Source organism: Physella acuta, unplaced genomic scaffold (assembly GCF_028476545.2).
Source record: "Physella acuta isolate Inbredline_101_S28 unplaced genomic scaffold, ASM2847654v3 ptg000466l, whole genome shotgun sequence".
NCBI lineage: Eukaryota > Metazoa > Mollusca > Gastropoda > Physidae > Physella > Physella acuta.
In genome coordinates, this window is record NW_026731985.1 from 777,814 (window position 1) to 795,857 (window position 18,044).

The 18,044-nt window shown below is 33.8% G+C and overlaps 1 protein-coding gene across 1 annotated transcript; it reads left to right on the plus strand.

Moving 5' to 3' along the window:
* Positions 1-8: 8 nt before the first annotated feature.
* Positions 9-17,298, plus strand: LOC131943805 (mediator of RNA polymerase II transcription subunit 1). The gene is made up of 16 exons (XM_059304091.1): positions 9-301; positions 3,364-3,473; positions 3,652-3,730; positions 3,832-4,007; positions 4,325-4,353; positions 4,488-4,559; positions 4,928-5,002; positions 5,149-5,216; positions 5,329-5,415; positions 5,559-5,685; positions 6,049-6,173; positions 8,055-8,155; positions 8,283-8,475; positions 8,837-8,932; positions 9,394-9,499; positions 9,604-17,298. The coding sequence occupies exons 1-16, from the start codon at positions 247-249 to the stop codon at positions 14,516-14,518; spliced, it is 6,414 nt and encodes a 2,137-aa protein (XP_059160074.1). The 5' UTR covers positions 9-246; the 3' UTR covers positions 14,519-17,298.
* Positions 17,299-18,044: the final 746 nt, after the last annotated feature.

Below are 18,044 nucleotides of genomic sequence, written 5' to 3' on the forward strand. Positions count from 1 at the left end.
GCGTAGTGACCCCGGCTGGGGAAGTGCGTTTACTATGCTTGGGATGCAAATGTACGCATAACTTGAAATGTTTTCATCGAAAAATGGAGATCCTACTGTATTGTGTAATAAATACTTAGAGATTAACTTACTTATTAAAAATTAAAGCCACAAACACAATGACCTTACACATTCTGGCACTCACAAATTTACTAATGAGAAGCCACTACTAGAGGCCGCTGAGGATTGTTGAGTGCACAATCAAAGATGGCAGCGGAAACAGGGATACCCTCTGTTTATTTGGAGCACCAATTATCGCACGGTAATTATTAATGTATATTTTCTCGTTTTGGTACATTTTAACAAATATACATTATTGTTTTGTATTTTTCCCAATACAGTACGTTTAGAAATGTCCCCATATGTCGTGTAGATCTATCTATGTTTAGTCTAAAAACAATGAATGTGTTGACTTGAGTGTTGTCAGAACCTGAACTGTAGTAGAAACCGACTGAGGCTGTTTTCAGTTTTCATCTGACTGAACTTTACTTTTGTACATTTTAGATTCAACTCTGGGTTCTAGATCCGAATTCTAGATCTAAATATGGTCCAGATTCTTGCTCAAGATGTAGGCCTATATTTTCAAGATTTAGATATTAAAACATGGGCCTATTTAATAGGCCTATGCCTATAATTTTACAGCAGGTCTGTAGGCCTAACTGAACTGAAATGTTGTGCAGATGTAGATCTAGATCTAGATCTATCTTGATCTAGTATCTAGGCCTTTTGTTTCTTCTAACTCTAGCTTAGGACCATTCATTTCTAGACTGTAGCTAATCTAGGTTAGATGTCATTTTCTTGATTTTTAGAGCTAGATCTAGATCTAGATAGTAGATAGTTCTAGTTTTTTACGAAGTCTAAAATTTTTATTATTTTTCTAGATCTTAGATCTTAATTTTCTAGATAAATGCCAAAGTTTTCGCATGTTAAAATTTAGCCTAGGGCCTAGATTCTATGTATTTTAAAAACCAAAAGGATATTATGATACATCTTGGGTTATCTTCCAAAGTTATTTATAGATTTAGGCCTACATCTTTTTATTGATTGACCAATGTTTGGAATTATTGTTTGGTTTATATAGAAAGTTATTTTATGTAGTAGTCATAAATAGAACGAGTTTTTTAGATCTAGATTCAAATTAAGATAGAAGCCAAACCAAAAATTTAGGCTATTTTGTAATAATTGTACACATTTTTCTTCCCCCTGCTGTCTGGGTTTGTGGTCAAATCTTATAGGCTACCTTAAATTTTAAACAGTACAGTCTAATTTTTAACCTATTTAAATTAATCTTTTCAAATTTAAGATCACTATATAGTACAGCAGTAGGGAAAAAGTTGGTAGCAATCAGGTGAGCTAGAGTAGGAGGTGGATGGGCTAATTTGTCACTAAATACTAATCAAATTTCAAAGCCAATAATCTTAGTCATGTGGGCTGTCAACTGTATAAAGACTGGATATAATGCACATTTGACATATTGATATTGTATTTTAAATCTTTTAATTTAATACAAGGTATGATTGATTTTCTATTGTTAAAAAATGGTTTTATAATTCATTTCCTGTGGGTGCTCAAGCTACAGACCTATATTTATTTGCATGTCACCTGGCCACTGAGTGTAAATGACCTCCGATTCAATTTGGCTTGGTTGTATCTTAGTTTCTGTTTCATCCATAAAGACGAATGAAAAGTTTTCAAGTCTAGCTGAGTCTTGTTATTATTTTAATGTGAGACTGAAAAAATGATATTCATATGCCAGAATTTTTAAAAATGAATTTTGTAGGATAGTACTTGAATAATTCTGAACAGTTGGAGCACCTCTTTTCTAATGGTAAGCAGGCATCCATGTAGAATATATAATAACTGAGGAGTCTATAATAAATGTTTAGAAACAAATAACAGGTGGTTGAGAAAAATTAAGGTCTTTTTTTACGTTTATAGTAAAGTGAGCCAATTTTATATTTTTTCTATTTTTGGTATATTTTCATACATAACAAAATAAAGATAATCAGTTATATCTTATTGCTATTTAAATATAAATAGTTAATAATATAGATATAAAAAGCATTGAAACAAAATGGACAGGAAACCTAAGTTAAAACTTGTGAACCATCCTGATTATTTCTCAGTTTATATCAGCCAGATAATGCCTTACCGGGGTTTTATAATGACTTTTTAAAAGTCCTTAAATAACAGTAAATTGAGCTTAACATTTGGTCTTTTGTTACCTTATAATGGATACACTTTTCTTTACAATGGAATAGATTGAATCATAAATATATCTAAAATTTAATGGTTTTTGGCCAACATTTCAGGTTGATTTGGTTAGGTATCATTTATTTATATGTAAATCTAAGAGTAGTAGAGTCATTTCATTTTCAAGTTTCATTTAGATTGAAGTTGCTCAGAAAAAGTAAGTATAGTAGTTTGCCACATGTAAGACTGCTTAGATTGTTATACATAAGTATTACCCAAAGACATGTGTTGGTAATACCTTTTGCAGCTATTTTCAATTTGGGAATGTCAGTTCTTTCAAATTAAATGCTGTGATTGTAATCATAAAATTTAAGTATAAAACCTTTCTGTCATGTTAGTTACTAATAAAAGCTTTCGACATTCTTGAGAACTCTTACTAGTTTGTTGTATTTTTTATTCATTTTCAGTGCAGTTAAAATCTTTGTTATAAAGGTTTTTATTTTTGTTTTATTTAGACCTCAGCTTATGGATGGATAGTTTGGTGCTGTCAATTCTCTGTCGAGCTGCCATTACTTTTTCTAAGTTCAGAAGCATCTAATGGGTTCCAATCCAAATAACTTCAGACCAATGTATTAGTACTTGTGCATTCTACTGTTCAGCCACTCAGTCTCACTTGATGTATCTTAAAATCACATTATTTTTATTTCATGAAATAATTGTTTTAGCACTAGTTTTAATACAGAGAGGCAGTTGTAAGTAATGTAAGAACATTTGGGGAAAAAAACTGATAAAAATATTAATCTGTAGTTTAAAATTTGACTAAAATGCTTAAGTCATTATTAATAATAAAAATTTTTTTATTACAAATTAAGCTGACCAAATTGCAATTTGTTTTTAAAAAACACAATTAATTCTGCAAACAATTATTGCATATTTGCACTCTTGTCTTGATCTATACTAATGTTACTTTCACTTAGGTATTTGCATTTCAATTGTTTCATGTGTTTTTATGGTATCTGCAATTTTAACATTGTTTTCCGATTTAATAATAACAAACTAATTCTTTTTTTTCTTCTGACAATGGATAACATTTTACTACTGGAAAATATTAAAGAAATGTTTTTATTGCAGGTCGAGCTACCAAAAGACAGCAAGGTTCAATTATTGAGAAACTTCGTCACCGAAGTGCTCAAAATCGTTCTTGGACTGATAGCATAAAAACTGTGCGCAATGCTGTTGCAGTAAGTAAAACAGTAGTTATTGTATTTTGGAAAGCTGTATTTTTCTCAAAGATTTTGTTGTTGAAATTGAAAGGTTTTAATTTGGTAAAGATGTTCTGTTCGTGCTTTAAAAAATATTGCTGCATGTTTTCTTGATATTCATATAGTTTGTTTGATTCTGATCATACAATTTTTTTAGGAGCGCCGTATGCAGGCAGATAATATGGAAAACTCCTGTGTTAAAAAATGCTTAGACACTATACAAAAAGCAATGAAGGGTATGTTGATAAACTTAAACTATTTATACTTTAAATTTTTATTTTAATTTTTTATAAATAGTGCTGGAGTTAACCTTAAATTTTAAAATATTTTTTTTTAGTTATATCTCCACAAACATTAAAAGAAAGATTAGATTTAATTGGTCGTCAGTTGGGGCTCACAACAAATATTCAGGAGCAGAAGGTGTCTATTGGAACTGATGCCTTTCAAGTGGATGTTATATTAGATGGAGGAACCATATCCAATGTAAAGTTAGCCAATCAAGGAGATATTATTGTAAGTCATGTTTAATTCAAAATAAGTATCTGTTAAACAATCAGTCAATTTAGGTTTTTATATTATTAAGCATCACAAGTGTTTTGCTTTGCTGATAAACATTGGTTTAAAAAAAATAACATGATAAGCTAATTGTTTGCTTAAAACTTTGTATTTGTAATGCATGTTTTATTTCTCCATACAATTTAACCGTTTACCTGATTTGTAACTGTTATTGGGTTCCCTGAAAATGTTTTATTTTTCAAAGAACTAAGAAAAAAATTCTTGGTATAAGAAAAATTGTGTTGTCTAATTTTCCATTTGATTAATATCCATAGGACTGTCCAGACCTTAGAGACATTTTGAAGTAAGTGCTTTTTATATAAATGCATTGTAAACTATAAGCCCATCTTTATGTATGGATGTAACATTTTACAATTTTAAACAATTCTGTTTTGTAATTTTTCTTTAAATATTAACAGTGATAATATTTTTATTCAGGAAAGGAGATTTTACAGAGTTTATTGAGCATTTACAAGGACTACAGAGCATTTATCAAGTCACAAACGATGAGTATGTACTTTTCAATTATAAAGATATATGTTGTAGCTGTGGAGCTAGTCCAACATTTTTTTTGTAGGATTTCATGTTAAAACTGTGTAACTAGAAGTTATATTGGCTTGGTTACCTTCAACTGCTCTGATGAGCTCCATGTTGCACATTGTGAAATTCATTGTCCTGAACTCAGTACCACCAGGTTATGGCTTTTAGACAACTATCTACCCTATCCACCAGTAAAGTGTTCTTAACTTACTTAACATAATTAGTACACACAGACCCCAACTTTCCCTGAGCCAGAGAAAGAATTACAAGTTTCCATGTAAGTTGTATATTTTACTAATACCATTTGCCTATTTAAAAAACTTTATCTTGCATCCTAGGAAATTAAAATCAAAAGCATTCTTAGTCCTACAAGCACTTGAAAAAGACCTCAATCAATTGGCACAATTTCAAAGGTAGTTGCATTTTTATTCTTTTATAAAAATTTTCAGTAATAAAATATTTGTATGTAGTTAATTTGTAATGATTTTATTTTGTGTAGTTTATTTATATAAATTTTTAATAAAGTTCTTGTTGTTCATAAGAGGTTTATTATTTTCAGTTCCATCAATGGGGTCGCAAATTACATTCATAAGTGCCCTCTGGGTATCATGCTGCCAAGACTTGCTGGTAAAAAGAATTATCTATTTTATAGATTTCAGTTTTGACTAATGAATACATATTTGCACGTTTCTAATCTTCTATTTAATCTAAATGGCAAATTATCCCCTTTTTCTTTTAGGAAAACCCATGAAGCTGATATATTTTGTATCTCCTTATGATTTATTGGACAAAAAGTCTCTTAAAGCACATCCACTAACTGTCGAAGGTAAGGCACATGATTTACCATTATGATAAGCATTTATAATGTGGTTTACTTTCTAAAACAATATAGAATTATGGTTTGTTGTCACAGCTAACTAAAAACATATATAATCTTAGTTTTTTTAACTTTTAAAAATCTTTTCACAGCTGTGACAGAAAACTTTCTAGGACAGAGTGTTACTGTGTGTATTGAACCTGTCCAAGAGTCTGCAGGTCCCAACAAACTTCAAACAATGCCGCTAATGAATGTTAGTAAAACTCCAGATGGAAAAAGGTAACCATGACAATTTTTAATACATCAGAACAGAAAGGAAGGCTATATAATATAAAATCAGCGACACATTTACATTTTTTAAAAAGGTGTGTGTGTGTGTGTGCATGTATATAAAATTTAGTGAAGAAAAATTGTATTACTTGTGTTAATGCAATACAACTTCACTAGAAGGGAGGGGGGGGGGGGGGCAATGATATTGTAACTAGTATGTGCGCGTAAACATTGGTTTTGTAATTGTTTGGTGATCATGTAGACATTTTAAGATTTAAAGTAAAAGAACAGATAAGGCATGCTTTTGTAAGTGAATGTAAACATTCTTAGAGTTTTGAGTGTTTTTATAGTTTAATTTGACTTTACCTGCAGCTTGCCAACATTTTCTGCTGTAACGAAAATCAACAGCATGATGCTACCTGCTAGCTTTGTTCTTATTCTACCTCAAAGCATACCCATATCCATTCAACTTCTTCAGAAAATCAACACACTCACAAGTAAGTTATCTTTTTTTAATGAAAGCAAATATGTTTTGATACAATATTTGTACCACTTCTAGCCATATCCTCTTGCTATTCAGCCTTTCTGAATATAAACCAGGGGAAAATGACATATTGTCTTTTATTTTATTGTTGTAGTGCAGGGTTCGTGCGGCCTCCTGAAATTCCAGGAGTCCTGGAAAACTCCTGGAATTCTCCTTAAATTTTAAAAATTCTCCTGAAATCTCATGAAATTTTATTGACCCGCGGCGCAAAACCCGACAGAAATTATTTGATTTTGTTCCGCCAATAATTGAATAGTAGTTTTTAAAAGGGACAAAAATAAAAATAAACGCATCGGCCGTCATCCGACTGAATTGCACTGCTGTGATCTACACATCATGTGGCACAGACGAGTGTGTGGTCACGTGGCGCTAGGCGATTGACCCGATTGGATGATACTGTAAACAATTTCTAAAGATAGATAGGCCTACATGTGTTCCTGTGTTTGACTTGTCGGCTTTTGGATTTTTAAAGTAGACAGGCATGTTTCATAACTTTGTCTTAAACTATTGAAACAGCAAAAAAAAGTTGTAGTGGTATTTAGGCTCAGGACTAATCGTCAAAATTATTCTTCTTTAGAAAACCCGAATAGCTGCGTCCCGATTAAACAATGCTGATTCGCGTAACGTTTCATTATTTTATTTTATACATTAATTTTTCGTAAAAATGGCTATAGAAAATAAATTAAATGTTTCCAGTGGCTCTTTTTCGGTTGACTAAAAATTGTTAATACGCTTAATACTAGCTTGCCAAATCGACCAAAATGGGGTGGGTGGGGGAAGACACTGACCATCCTACACGGTATGTAACACCCAATGTAACATCCATAGCTTAACCCGCCCCCACTACTCCTTGCCGTGACGCGACAAGCCGATGATCGTCGCCTTTGACGTTATGTAACAATGGTACGGTGGTTTCATACCCCACCTCCCTTCCCCTTCTCTTTGTGGAGTTGATGTTACTAATCCTTGGGCATAGATCAAGAAATCTTGCCAGACTTTTGTCTCTGAAATTACATAATATTCGTCTGACACGTTCATCGGGTTGGCCAACTAGCCTAGCATCATTGGATTTGGCATCCAAAAATCAATAAAATATCACGAAATGATATTAATTGGTCAAGTCTGCTTGCATTTATACTTCTTTTATAGTGAAAAACTCTTTAAAATTTGGTCCATACCCTCCCAGTATTTTTCCTCTTTCAGGGTCTATCCCGGTTGTCTGAAAAATCTGCTATTTATTTTTAACGACAAAAAAAGTCATAACTTTTTTGGTTATGGTCAGATTTTGAAAATTCAAACTGGTCTGTAGTCAGATTGATAGCCTCTTTCCTAATATGTACCTAATATATTGTTTTACTTTTACTGAAATTAAATTTTTGCATTGGCTTAGCTAATTAAATGTATTATTAAGTACGCTTTTTTTTTTAAATGTACAAACTGAGTTTCTTTTTTGTTTTTAAAATCTCCTTGAATTTTTTTTAAACTCCTGGAAAAGTCCTGGAAAACTCCTGGAATTTTATTTGAACTTTTGAGCATGAACCCTGGTAGTGTTTTAAAGATTTACTGTGCAAAAGATATAAATCTCTGTAAACCCTATTTATACTGAAAATAAATGCAGATCATGTTACAAATATTAGTTACTTCTAGCCATTGGGCACAGTAACTTTTTATTGATAGCACTGTATACTGTATACACTATCTCATTCTAAACGCAATTGATTGGTTCTCTTTGATAATACTTGTTTCATGAATCTTTGTTTATACAACTTTACGATTAATTCTATTAATTTATCAGCATGTTGGTGTTAAATGCTATGATCCATTTTATGTTTAGCATTAGAAATTCACAAGGACACAGAAATCAAAAGTTTACGCTCATTGATATTGGAGTCTTTTTCTGGTGGTAAAATTAAGGACAACAAGAAGTTATATGTGGTAATACATCCTTTTAAAATTCTCTATGTGAATTAAGAATTGTGTATGAAACAATTAATTTTATTTTATTAAAATTGTATTTTGTATGGTAAGAAATAGCTACATCAAGGTTTTGTTTTTTCTCCAGTCATTGCCAGATCAACAGCATATTTATATCTTGGACGGCTTGAATGGTGGTTTGACTGATCAGCAGGGAGTTATGGTGTCTCGTATTCCATTTACTCATCCAACACATGTGCCACAAATCCTTAACAGCTTGAGACAGCAACTTTTATTTAACATCGTAATAGGAAGTTGTATTCGGCCAGGTGCAAATAAAGGTAAAATATTTTTTACTTCCATTTACTAGTATCTTAGCCATCTATAAAAAATAGACTTTTTAAAAATCTAATTTGTTCAGCTCATGTAAAAAGATTAATTTCTAGAAAAGCTGCCCATTAAGAGTTTTAAAATGTTGTTATTACACAGTGTTTGTTAGATATTAGATGTAATTTGTTATAAAACAGTTTTCTCTTTAAAACATTTTTAATATAAAACATCAGAATAAGTTTTAACTGCATTTTAAAACAATTTGTTTGCATTTATTTGACAGATACTTAAATTTAGTTACATAGTAAAATGTATATAAATATTACTTACAGCCATTATTCTGTTTTACAAAAACTGTAAATATGTTTTCAGATTTAACAAATACCATAGTGTTTGAAATAACTGCTGTTTCACTGCAACAACTTACCATAGTATTTGAACATCCTGCTTATGATTCTTTAATCACAGGTAATATTGATTTTTCCAAGGGCCCATTGTCAATATTAACAAGCAATTAGTCATTGTAACACTTAATCTGTCAATATTAATAGTAGTTTAGTTCAGTCAAGATTTTTGCCTTTGATCTGGAGTTACCTATATATTTAGCCATTTCCTTAAACATAATGTGTGAGTCTGTGAACTAATTTCTTACCCATGTAAAAATGTTCTTTACTTAATATTTCTGAATATCTTTCAAAATTAGAGAGAGATATTTGCATTTGTAACTCTTTATAAATCTGTTGACAAATACATGCTTTTTATAAAAAAAAAAATATTTAGCTCTTTCAGCTGTACCATGAACCTGTAATAATTTTCTATCAGTTATTAGCAAAGTTGTTCCATTTTTTTTCTTAACAATTAATGCTGTAATAAAAAGTTTTAATTTTTGATCTTAGGACATATTTTATTCTCAAAATTTCTTCTCATAGTGGATATTGATCTGTCTGATATCACCAATGTCAAATGCCGCGTGGCATGTTCTAATCCAGACCAAATTCTCTGTTCTGATGAATTGGCTTCCAGGATTTTTCAGCGGTTAGTATATTTTGTTTAGCATCTTAAAATTTACCAACTATATCTGCAAAATATGATAATCCAAAGAAATATTAAATAATTGATTTTTAAATATTTTTTTGCAGTTGCATGTCCATTCCTATTTTGCTTCGCTGGCTAATCAGTAAAGGTCGTGGACAATTAGACAAACTAAAAGAGGCTGCACTTGCAGCAGAAAAGGAACGAAAAGAAAAGGCATTATTCTTAAAAGAAATGCAGCGGCAGGCTAAACTTCAAGCTACAACTTTGCCTACCAAAGGCAGGCCTCCGCCACAGCCGCCTCATCCGCCGCCTCTTCCTCCTCCGCCAAGTTATCCCCTTCATCATTACTCTCCCATGCACGTTTCTCATGGTCACATTAGCAGCAATGGACAGACTCCTCTTATGCCTATGATCCTGTCTGATCCAAGGAATGTAATAGATGAGTTCCGGAATATGACAGAAACCAACAGCCAGCGTGCAGATGCCCTTCTCATGTCTCCAGAGCTTGAGAAAGGCCACAATCCTCTTTTGTCAACATTATTAGATGCAGATAAAATGACGGGAGGAGTGCAGACTGAGGTACATGACAGCCCAATGTTATCTAGACTTCTTGATGACAACACTTCTGTGGCTACCACAGTCATTCCTATGAATTGTAAGCCCACACCTAATCTTACTGGAAAGCGTCCACGTAAAAGGCGATCTCAGTCAGAGATAAGTGGGCCAAGCCCAAAACATCGTTTCAGTGAGGTTGATTCATCTGACAGGCTCAGCTCCATGGAACTAGACATGGGCACACCCATCATGGGCTCATCCAGTCACCATCACCACCACCACCACCAAATGCTCAATCATGCTGCAAATGTATCACGTACACAAGGTAACGTTATTGATCTGACAGAAGACAATTTGGTTGTGGAGTCGTCAACTTTAAAGAAGTTAGCTGAAAGTGTAGACAAGCATTTTATCCACAAAGATGTCAAATCTGAGCAAGATTTATCCATGCTGCTAAGTGAGACAGAGGCTGCAAGTAGAATCCCTAATATTTTACAAAATTCTCCATCGGGCTCAAAAAACGAGAACGCCTCTACCTCTCTTGAGGTCATCCTCAAAGGGTCGGGAGAGGTAGGCAGGGCTAAGGACTTCGACCCAAGTGATGTTACTAGTGTGCATAACAGCACCAATTTATCCAAGCTGAGCAGTCTGTTGTTGGCTTCTTCTGACAGCCCCACAATGATTCTCAGTGCCCCACCCCACAAAGCTAATTCTCATTTTTTCTCTGATGGGCAGCTTGGTAGTGATAAAACTTTTGGTGCTGTAATGGGCAGGACAGTTGCTATAAACTCTTTGCTACAGGATGTTAAACCCACTCCTACATCCTTACGCAAGGGATTGTTACAACAATCTTCTAGTGTTGATCATCCCAATGACATTGGCATATTTGAAAAGTTTGATATAACAAGGCAGCAACAGAATGTAGCAATGGATATAAGTAACAATGAATTAAAATCACAAACTATTGAAGGTAAGGTTTCATTGAAGCTTCGAGTGGGGCCTTTGAAACAACAAAATGCTGTGAAGCCACTCAAGTCTGCTCATTCTGTTGATGAATCAGATCTGGTTTATAGCAAATCTAACAATATAGGAACTTTTGATTTTAAAAGTGATGAGGATGAAGATGATCCCATAAGGTTTTCCGATAGATTTGTGTATTCGTCAAGCCCACCTCGTGTTCATATTTCATCCAATAAGCAAAAACGTGGGAGTGATTCATCCATTTCCCAAAAGTCAGAAAAAACTAAGAAAAAGGAAAGAAGTTCTGGAAACACCACCAAAAGAAAAAGAGATAAAGATGAATCCAAAAGAGAAAAAAAAAGGAAAAAAGCTGAACATGTGATCCAGGAGTCTGTATATCGAACGGTTGAAAATGATTCTAAAACTGACATTAAACTGAAAATCAGAGTTGCTAAAAAACCATTGAATGACAAATCGGACATTTCTTCTGATGGTAAAATTCAGCAAAGTTATGAAATATCTAAAAAGTCACTACCTAGTCCAAATGAAAAATACAACTCTAATAAAGACTCAAAAGAAAGCATTGCTGTGAAAGATACTACTAGTATTTCAATTTCTTCAGAGGTCCCAAAAGAAAAGGATTTAAATGCAACCAATTCACACAAGTCCATTTCTAGCACCTCCTCCACAAAACCTTCAGCTGCTCATAAACCTTCTCCCAAGACAGTCAGCTCAAAATTAAATCAGGTTGTCTCCATAAGTAGCAAACCAGATCCCAAGCTGGTGACTAAAGCTACTATCAGGCTAAAGCCATTGACTATGCTAAATTCCACGGTGAATATTAGCCAGTCCAAGACATCTACAACCTGTACCAACACCAGCAAAACAGATCGTAGAAGTTCCACAACTGGAACACCGCCAGTTGCAGAAAAAAGATCAACTGCATTAAACACTTCCTGGGAAAGGAAAAGTTCATCTGTAGATCGTAGAAATTCTATACAGTCCTCTGTATCTACCCCATTGTCTTCATCTTCAACCAGCACGACAAACACAGCATCCACCACAAGTGTAACACCAACCACATCAGCCAATCTTTCCCTCTCAAGCATATTACCCAATGCACCTACTGTCAGTAAAATTGCCAGTCTGCCAAGAATTCCAAAACTGTCTTCCTCCTCATCCACTACTTCCATCAATCGTACATCAAGTCTTGACCCTGCCTCTGGCGCCAGCCCTGCCCCTTCTGGAACTAAAGATAACAACAGTTACAACGTTGGTCCTGCAGGCAGGCCAAATAGTAGCTCTGCTGCAGGGAGTGGTAGAGCCTCAGCCAGCAGTGGTGCTTCATTTAATTATGGCACTAATAGACTTAATTTACACACAAACAGATTGCCAGGCCCCACACACCGGCAGACTAGTCCCAACATAACTTCTGGGCAAAGTGGCCAACAGAGATCTGGCGGTGTTCGTTCTCATCATACATCCAGTGGTGGCAGCACGCCAACTGGTCAGAAACAGGTTGTCAATAGCCATAAGACTTCTTCAAGTTCAACTGGTAATGCTACCTCTAAAGGTAGCAGTGGTAAAAGTTTTGGACCTGTTAAAATTGGTTTAAATAACAGTAACAAATTAACTCACACAAACTTGAACATGGCGCAGAAAGCTTCAGCAGGTATAAACAACAGCGGGCTGCGACAAGCAGGTCACACTGCACATAACAGAAGCAGCTCTGCTCCCGGTAATGTTAGTAGGTCACCCAATACATCAGGATTAACCAAATCTCCCAGCTCTGGGAAATCTCCCAACATATCCAATTCCAGCAAATCACCAAATATCAGCAGTGCTGGCAGATCTCCAAGCTTGACATCATCCAATAAATCCCCCAACATAACCAATGTGAGCAGGTCACCTAACATGAGCTCAGGCAAGTCACCTAACATCAACCCAAACAGATCTCCCAGTAGACCCTCTCCTGGTGGCAAGTCTCATAAGCATTCTTCTGCTAGCAGCAAACCAGCTGTAAGTAAAAGCCAAGCCACAGATGCTGGAGCTAACTTCAATCCTGGTGGCACCACCAAAGTCTCACACAACAAGAATGTGATGAAAACTACACCATCACCTGCTGCACAACCCAATAAAAATGTTTCTCTCTCATCATCCAGTAGCAAAAGTGTCAGCTTGTCCGGCATAGAACCAGTGGAGCCAGCACACCAGCCTCCCAGTACATTGCAGCAAAAACCTCTTCCTGATGAATCTGAGCATAACTTCATAAACAAAGGCAGCAGTGATTTACCTAGTTGTGCAATGGCTAGATCTACCTCTAGTACTCCAACAACTCCGATGAGTGCTGACAATTGTAAAACTAAGTTTAGTTTTCCTTCAGCCTCAAGAGGAAGAAAGAACTCATTGTCTGCTATTGTAGATAAATTGAAACACAATGCTGTGGGCAGTGGAATAGATCTTGTTGGTGTTTTGCACACACCAACAGAATCTCACAGTGCTGTTAACAGTATGTCCTTGTTAGATACAGAAAGTCAAAAACAGTCAAATCGAGATTCCAAAAATGGTATCCAATGTGTGGAAGTTCAAAAACAGGATGAAAATAAACCAGAAGGTAACATGAACTGTGTTTCTGTCAACAGTCCATTCAATCATTCATCCTCTCCTGGATCTAATAAAGCTCATGAACTGTGTGATTCATCAACAAAAACTTACAGTTTAGAAAATGAGAAATCTACCAAAACAAAGGCTGCTAAAACTTTAGAAGATAGGTCTATAAACATTTGTAAAAGTTCAGAACTGAACCATGGTCTTGATCTGACTGTACCTAAAGAAAAAGGTCATGTACATAAAATTGAGATGCCGTCTAAAGCCTTGAGTTTAGACAACAAGCATTCAAGTAAGAAAGATAAACCATCCCCTCTGAAATTACCTTCTCCCATTCAATCACCATCTGCTTCACCATTCCATCCCCAGTCTTCTCCCAATTCTTCACCTCTCAACACATGTACTGTAGGCAGTGCTAAACAACAGAAAGATTCTGATGATAAAATATTTAAAATTCCATCTGTGAAACAAGATGAACTTAGTGAAACTGGTAAAGTGGACCTCCTTGAAAAGTGTAATGCTACGAAAAACAAAGATTCCAAAGTGAAAAACTCAGCATCCTCCCTATCTAGTCCCCTTAGTGACATAAGCAGTCCTGAGAATGGTCTGGTCATAGATGATGAAGAGTCAACTACTTGTAATAATATTCTTCCTAAAGTTGTATCATCTGGAGATAAAGCCCTCATGAAAGCACACCTGCCTAAAGAAGATTCCAGTATCCAGCTTACTGGAGAGACCAGTCCCTTGAACAATGTTGATGTGCCAGTCTCTCCCAAGGGGGGTACAGTGTCAGCGACAAGATCTCCAGCACTGGCCAAGACTCCCAAATGTTCCGACTCTCCCTGTGAAATTGATGATGACCTGATGGATGTTGCTTTAGGATTTGGTAGCTGTTGATCAGAAGTTGCTTCTCATGTTTATCCAGTCCAGATCCCTTAGCTGTGAATATTTGCCAGGTGTATGGTGTCAGACTCATGAATGTTAACAAGTGATAATTTGGACTGAGCCAGCACGTATTCCTAATCACAAGTGCCATTAAATTATCACTTAGCATTTATCTTTCAAGAAAAGAAGATGAGTGGTACAGCTGGAATATCTAAGAACTACCTTCATATTTCTTTGTAAATAATTTTTGTGTACTTTTTTTTTCTTTTTTTTTTCTGACCCTCAAACTTAAAGATCACGAAAACACTAAGTCGCTGTACAGTATTTATGTGTATAGAATTGAATGCATTGTACTAAGGTATTTTATGTCCTTAAATAATTTATGTAGTAAGGAGGCACCTTTTTTTTTTGTCAAAAGTGAAGCATTATACTCTGAGTGTGAGTACCACTGCTTAAAGGATTCTCTTGTATTGATTAGCTGCTGGATTATTTAATTGGTTATTGAGCTTTATTTCTCCTAGTAGATTTTTGTTCATGAACCAAGAGTTTATTATTTAAGTATTTCCAGTTATGTGATACTTCTTGTGATGTTTACTACTTTAGGTTAGAGGACTTGGTCTTCAGCTTTGTTTATGTTGAATTTCTTCCTTCAATTTTTTTTTGTTTTCTTCCTACATTCTCTTTTTTTACCTACCAGAATCTGCTACAGCAGTATTTTCCAATACTCTAAAGACTATACTGGTAATTCTCACAGTGATGATTGTGCAGAATGCTTCAAACCTTAGTTTTTATGTTAGTGCCAGTTACATTGTTAACACTTAATGATCAATACCGGTAATTCTCTTTTAGCTGCAGCATTCAGCAGGTAGAAAAACACAACTGTTGTTTACATAACTCTGTACTGACTTTTCAAAACTTCTCATACTTAACCCCAGAAATTAGGTGACTCATTTCAAGCAATTACGTCATCACTAATATTATAATTTTGTTCATCCAGCTATTGGAATAAAAAATTAAACATTCCAAGCAGATGTTTCAGTGCTGTAACAATCCACAAAACATTAGCTTGTAACCCTTTTGAACAGACATCAAAACTATTTTCTTTTTCTAATGCAGGTGTGAATCCTATAAGGTGTCTGTCTCTCCTCTTAGTTTCTAGTTATAAACCAGCAATGTTTTGAAGTAAAGCTGTGTAACAATGAAGCCTCTTTCTGCAGAATGCTTTTCTATTAACAAACACTAAAGGAGTTTGCTGTCTCTTTGGTTGGAGCCTTTCCTCAAGCAACTATTGGAGCCAGGCTGAATTAACTTTATTTGATAAAACATTTTTTTCTTAACCATGCTGAACATGGTAATTCTGGAAATGTTGTTAAAATGACTGTTCCTAGTAATGTGTTTTGTTTTTTCCACATAATAATTTTCAAGAAAGCCAATAGATTAATTATAATAAACACCTAAATGTTAAGTATTGCATAAAATGAAAAAAAGCAGAAGTTGGAATATTCCCATTTTCAGGAATCATGCCTAGTCTAGCAGTAAAAAAAAGTTTTATTTGCCTGATTGTTTGACATTACTGACAAACCAAGTTTTAAGTTTGTTAAAATATTTACATTGATGAAAATATTTTTAGACTAAAATGAACAAATGATTTATTTTGTGTAGTAGATACAAAAGTATAAGATTTGAATACAGTTGATTTTAATGTTATCTGAACTTAGTGTCAAAGTTGATACTTGCTCTTTAGCAAACATGGTAGACGTCAAGAAGTGTATGCACCATAAACCCATTTTAGGTGATTTCCACTATTTTACCAAACACATCAATGTCAGGAGGGGGATTTCAATAATTTCACCAAACTCATGAATGTGATACTCATCATTTCAACAAATTTGTAATGGACTATTATTTTTAAGGCTTGTAAGAATTTTTGTGTGTATTATTTTCATTTTGTCAAGAAATGTTTATTTGTTCTTCTACAAGTTAATGAATTGCTCATTCATATTGGATGAGATTAACTAGTAGACAGATACACAAAGCATTCACTGTTACTGTAAATCATGATCAGTGTATTGAATTGTAGCTTTATATTGATCTTTGCTCTGAAAAAAAGTTTATCATTACCATCAAGAAGTTTTTTGTGGTAGGCTACTCATCGTATCTGACCTCTTTTAATTTTATACTGCTCTTGCCGTCACATGCCATTATAATATAATTTATCAAGCCTTAACAGCTTTCTTCCCATTAAAATTGAGAGACACATCAGGTTAATTGAGGAACATTGCTTATAAACCCTGTCATTTCAGCATAAGGTGATGTGACACAATTTTTTTCCAGTGTAATATACAAATAACTAATGCACTTTAATAAGTTGTACAAAGTAATAAGCATGACACTACATTCTTGGAATGAAAAAAAAAACATCTTTGCCAATAACATTTTCTTATGAAAGTTAAATCAATAGCTTTGTGAAAATATTTCTGCAATGGAATTTGTTCTTCAGCCATCATACAGATAGAAACAGATTGCTTTGTAATGCAAATCTAGATAATTTAAATATATATTTTAATGACCAATTGTTTCAGCATATTTCAGATGAAGACATAATTGTTTCCATTACCAATGTAATGTATTTTATTTTGAATTCTTTGCATTTTGGGTATTGCAATATATTTTTAGATTTTACCAATGAATTAGAAAGCATATGTCCAAACACGAATTTGCTTCCTCAGCCAAGATATTTACATTTTTTAAAGCATGAATAGTGCCAAAGCTTTCTATGAGCAAAATAAAAATATATCTTAGTCTACAAGCTTGCCCAGAGTTTGCTACTTGTCAGTTGTTAAAGATCTATTAGAAATGTTTTATTTTACCTCCATTTATGTGTTTAGTTGTTGATTTAATTGGAAATAGTTTTTAAAATCTAGTTTCAAATATTACTGCCTGTATTCTAAAATCCAAATATTGTTCTGGCAGTGATTTTAATTTTAGTGGCAAGTAAATTTTTTTAAATCAAATTTTTAATATTTTTAATATTTATGCCCCTTTTAACTAAATTGTAACCATCAATTAGTATTTTTTTAAAAATGTGTGTTCTTTTTTTGTAATGAAATATAATATTTAGATAATAATGTACAAGCATGATGTGTTTGTAGCACTTGTAAAAGCCTAATTTTATCTAGAAATCAGCAAACCAAATGCTATAGCTTAATTTTCTTTGATTTGATATGTACCTGTTTATGTTCTTGTACAATATTTACCAAATAAAATGTTCACAAATTATTTATTATCTAATTAAATGGAGTGAGTGGTAAAGGTATGTCATACTATTATCACTGCACTCAATTTTGATATTCATGATACTAGTGTAGCTAGATGTGGTCCTTTGTGAATAACAAATGTCTGTTTTCTATTTTTCTGACCAAATGCTGGAAGAATTGTATACATCTCTATATTATAAGGTAATTGCTTAATTTACTATTGTATGTATGTATGTATGTGTAAAATCTTTACCACGTCATGTAAGCTAAAATATTGATTG

What these genes read in the sequence shown, in the direction of transcription:
- LOC131943805 (XM_059304091.1), top strand. Translation starts at nt 247, where the DNA reads ATGGCAGCGGAAACAGGGATACCCTCTGTTTATTTGGAGCACCAATTA. An exon ending in GAAAATCAACACACTCACAA is followed by an intron (nt 6,174 to 8,054) that starts GTAAGTTATCTT and finishes TTTTATGTTTAG; the next exon opens with CATTAGAAATTCACAAGGAC. An exon ending in ACAACAAGAAGTTATATGTG is followed by an intron (nt 8,156 to 8,282) that starts GTAATACATCCT and finishes TTTTTTCTCCAG; the next exon opens with TCATTGCCAGATCAACAGCA.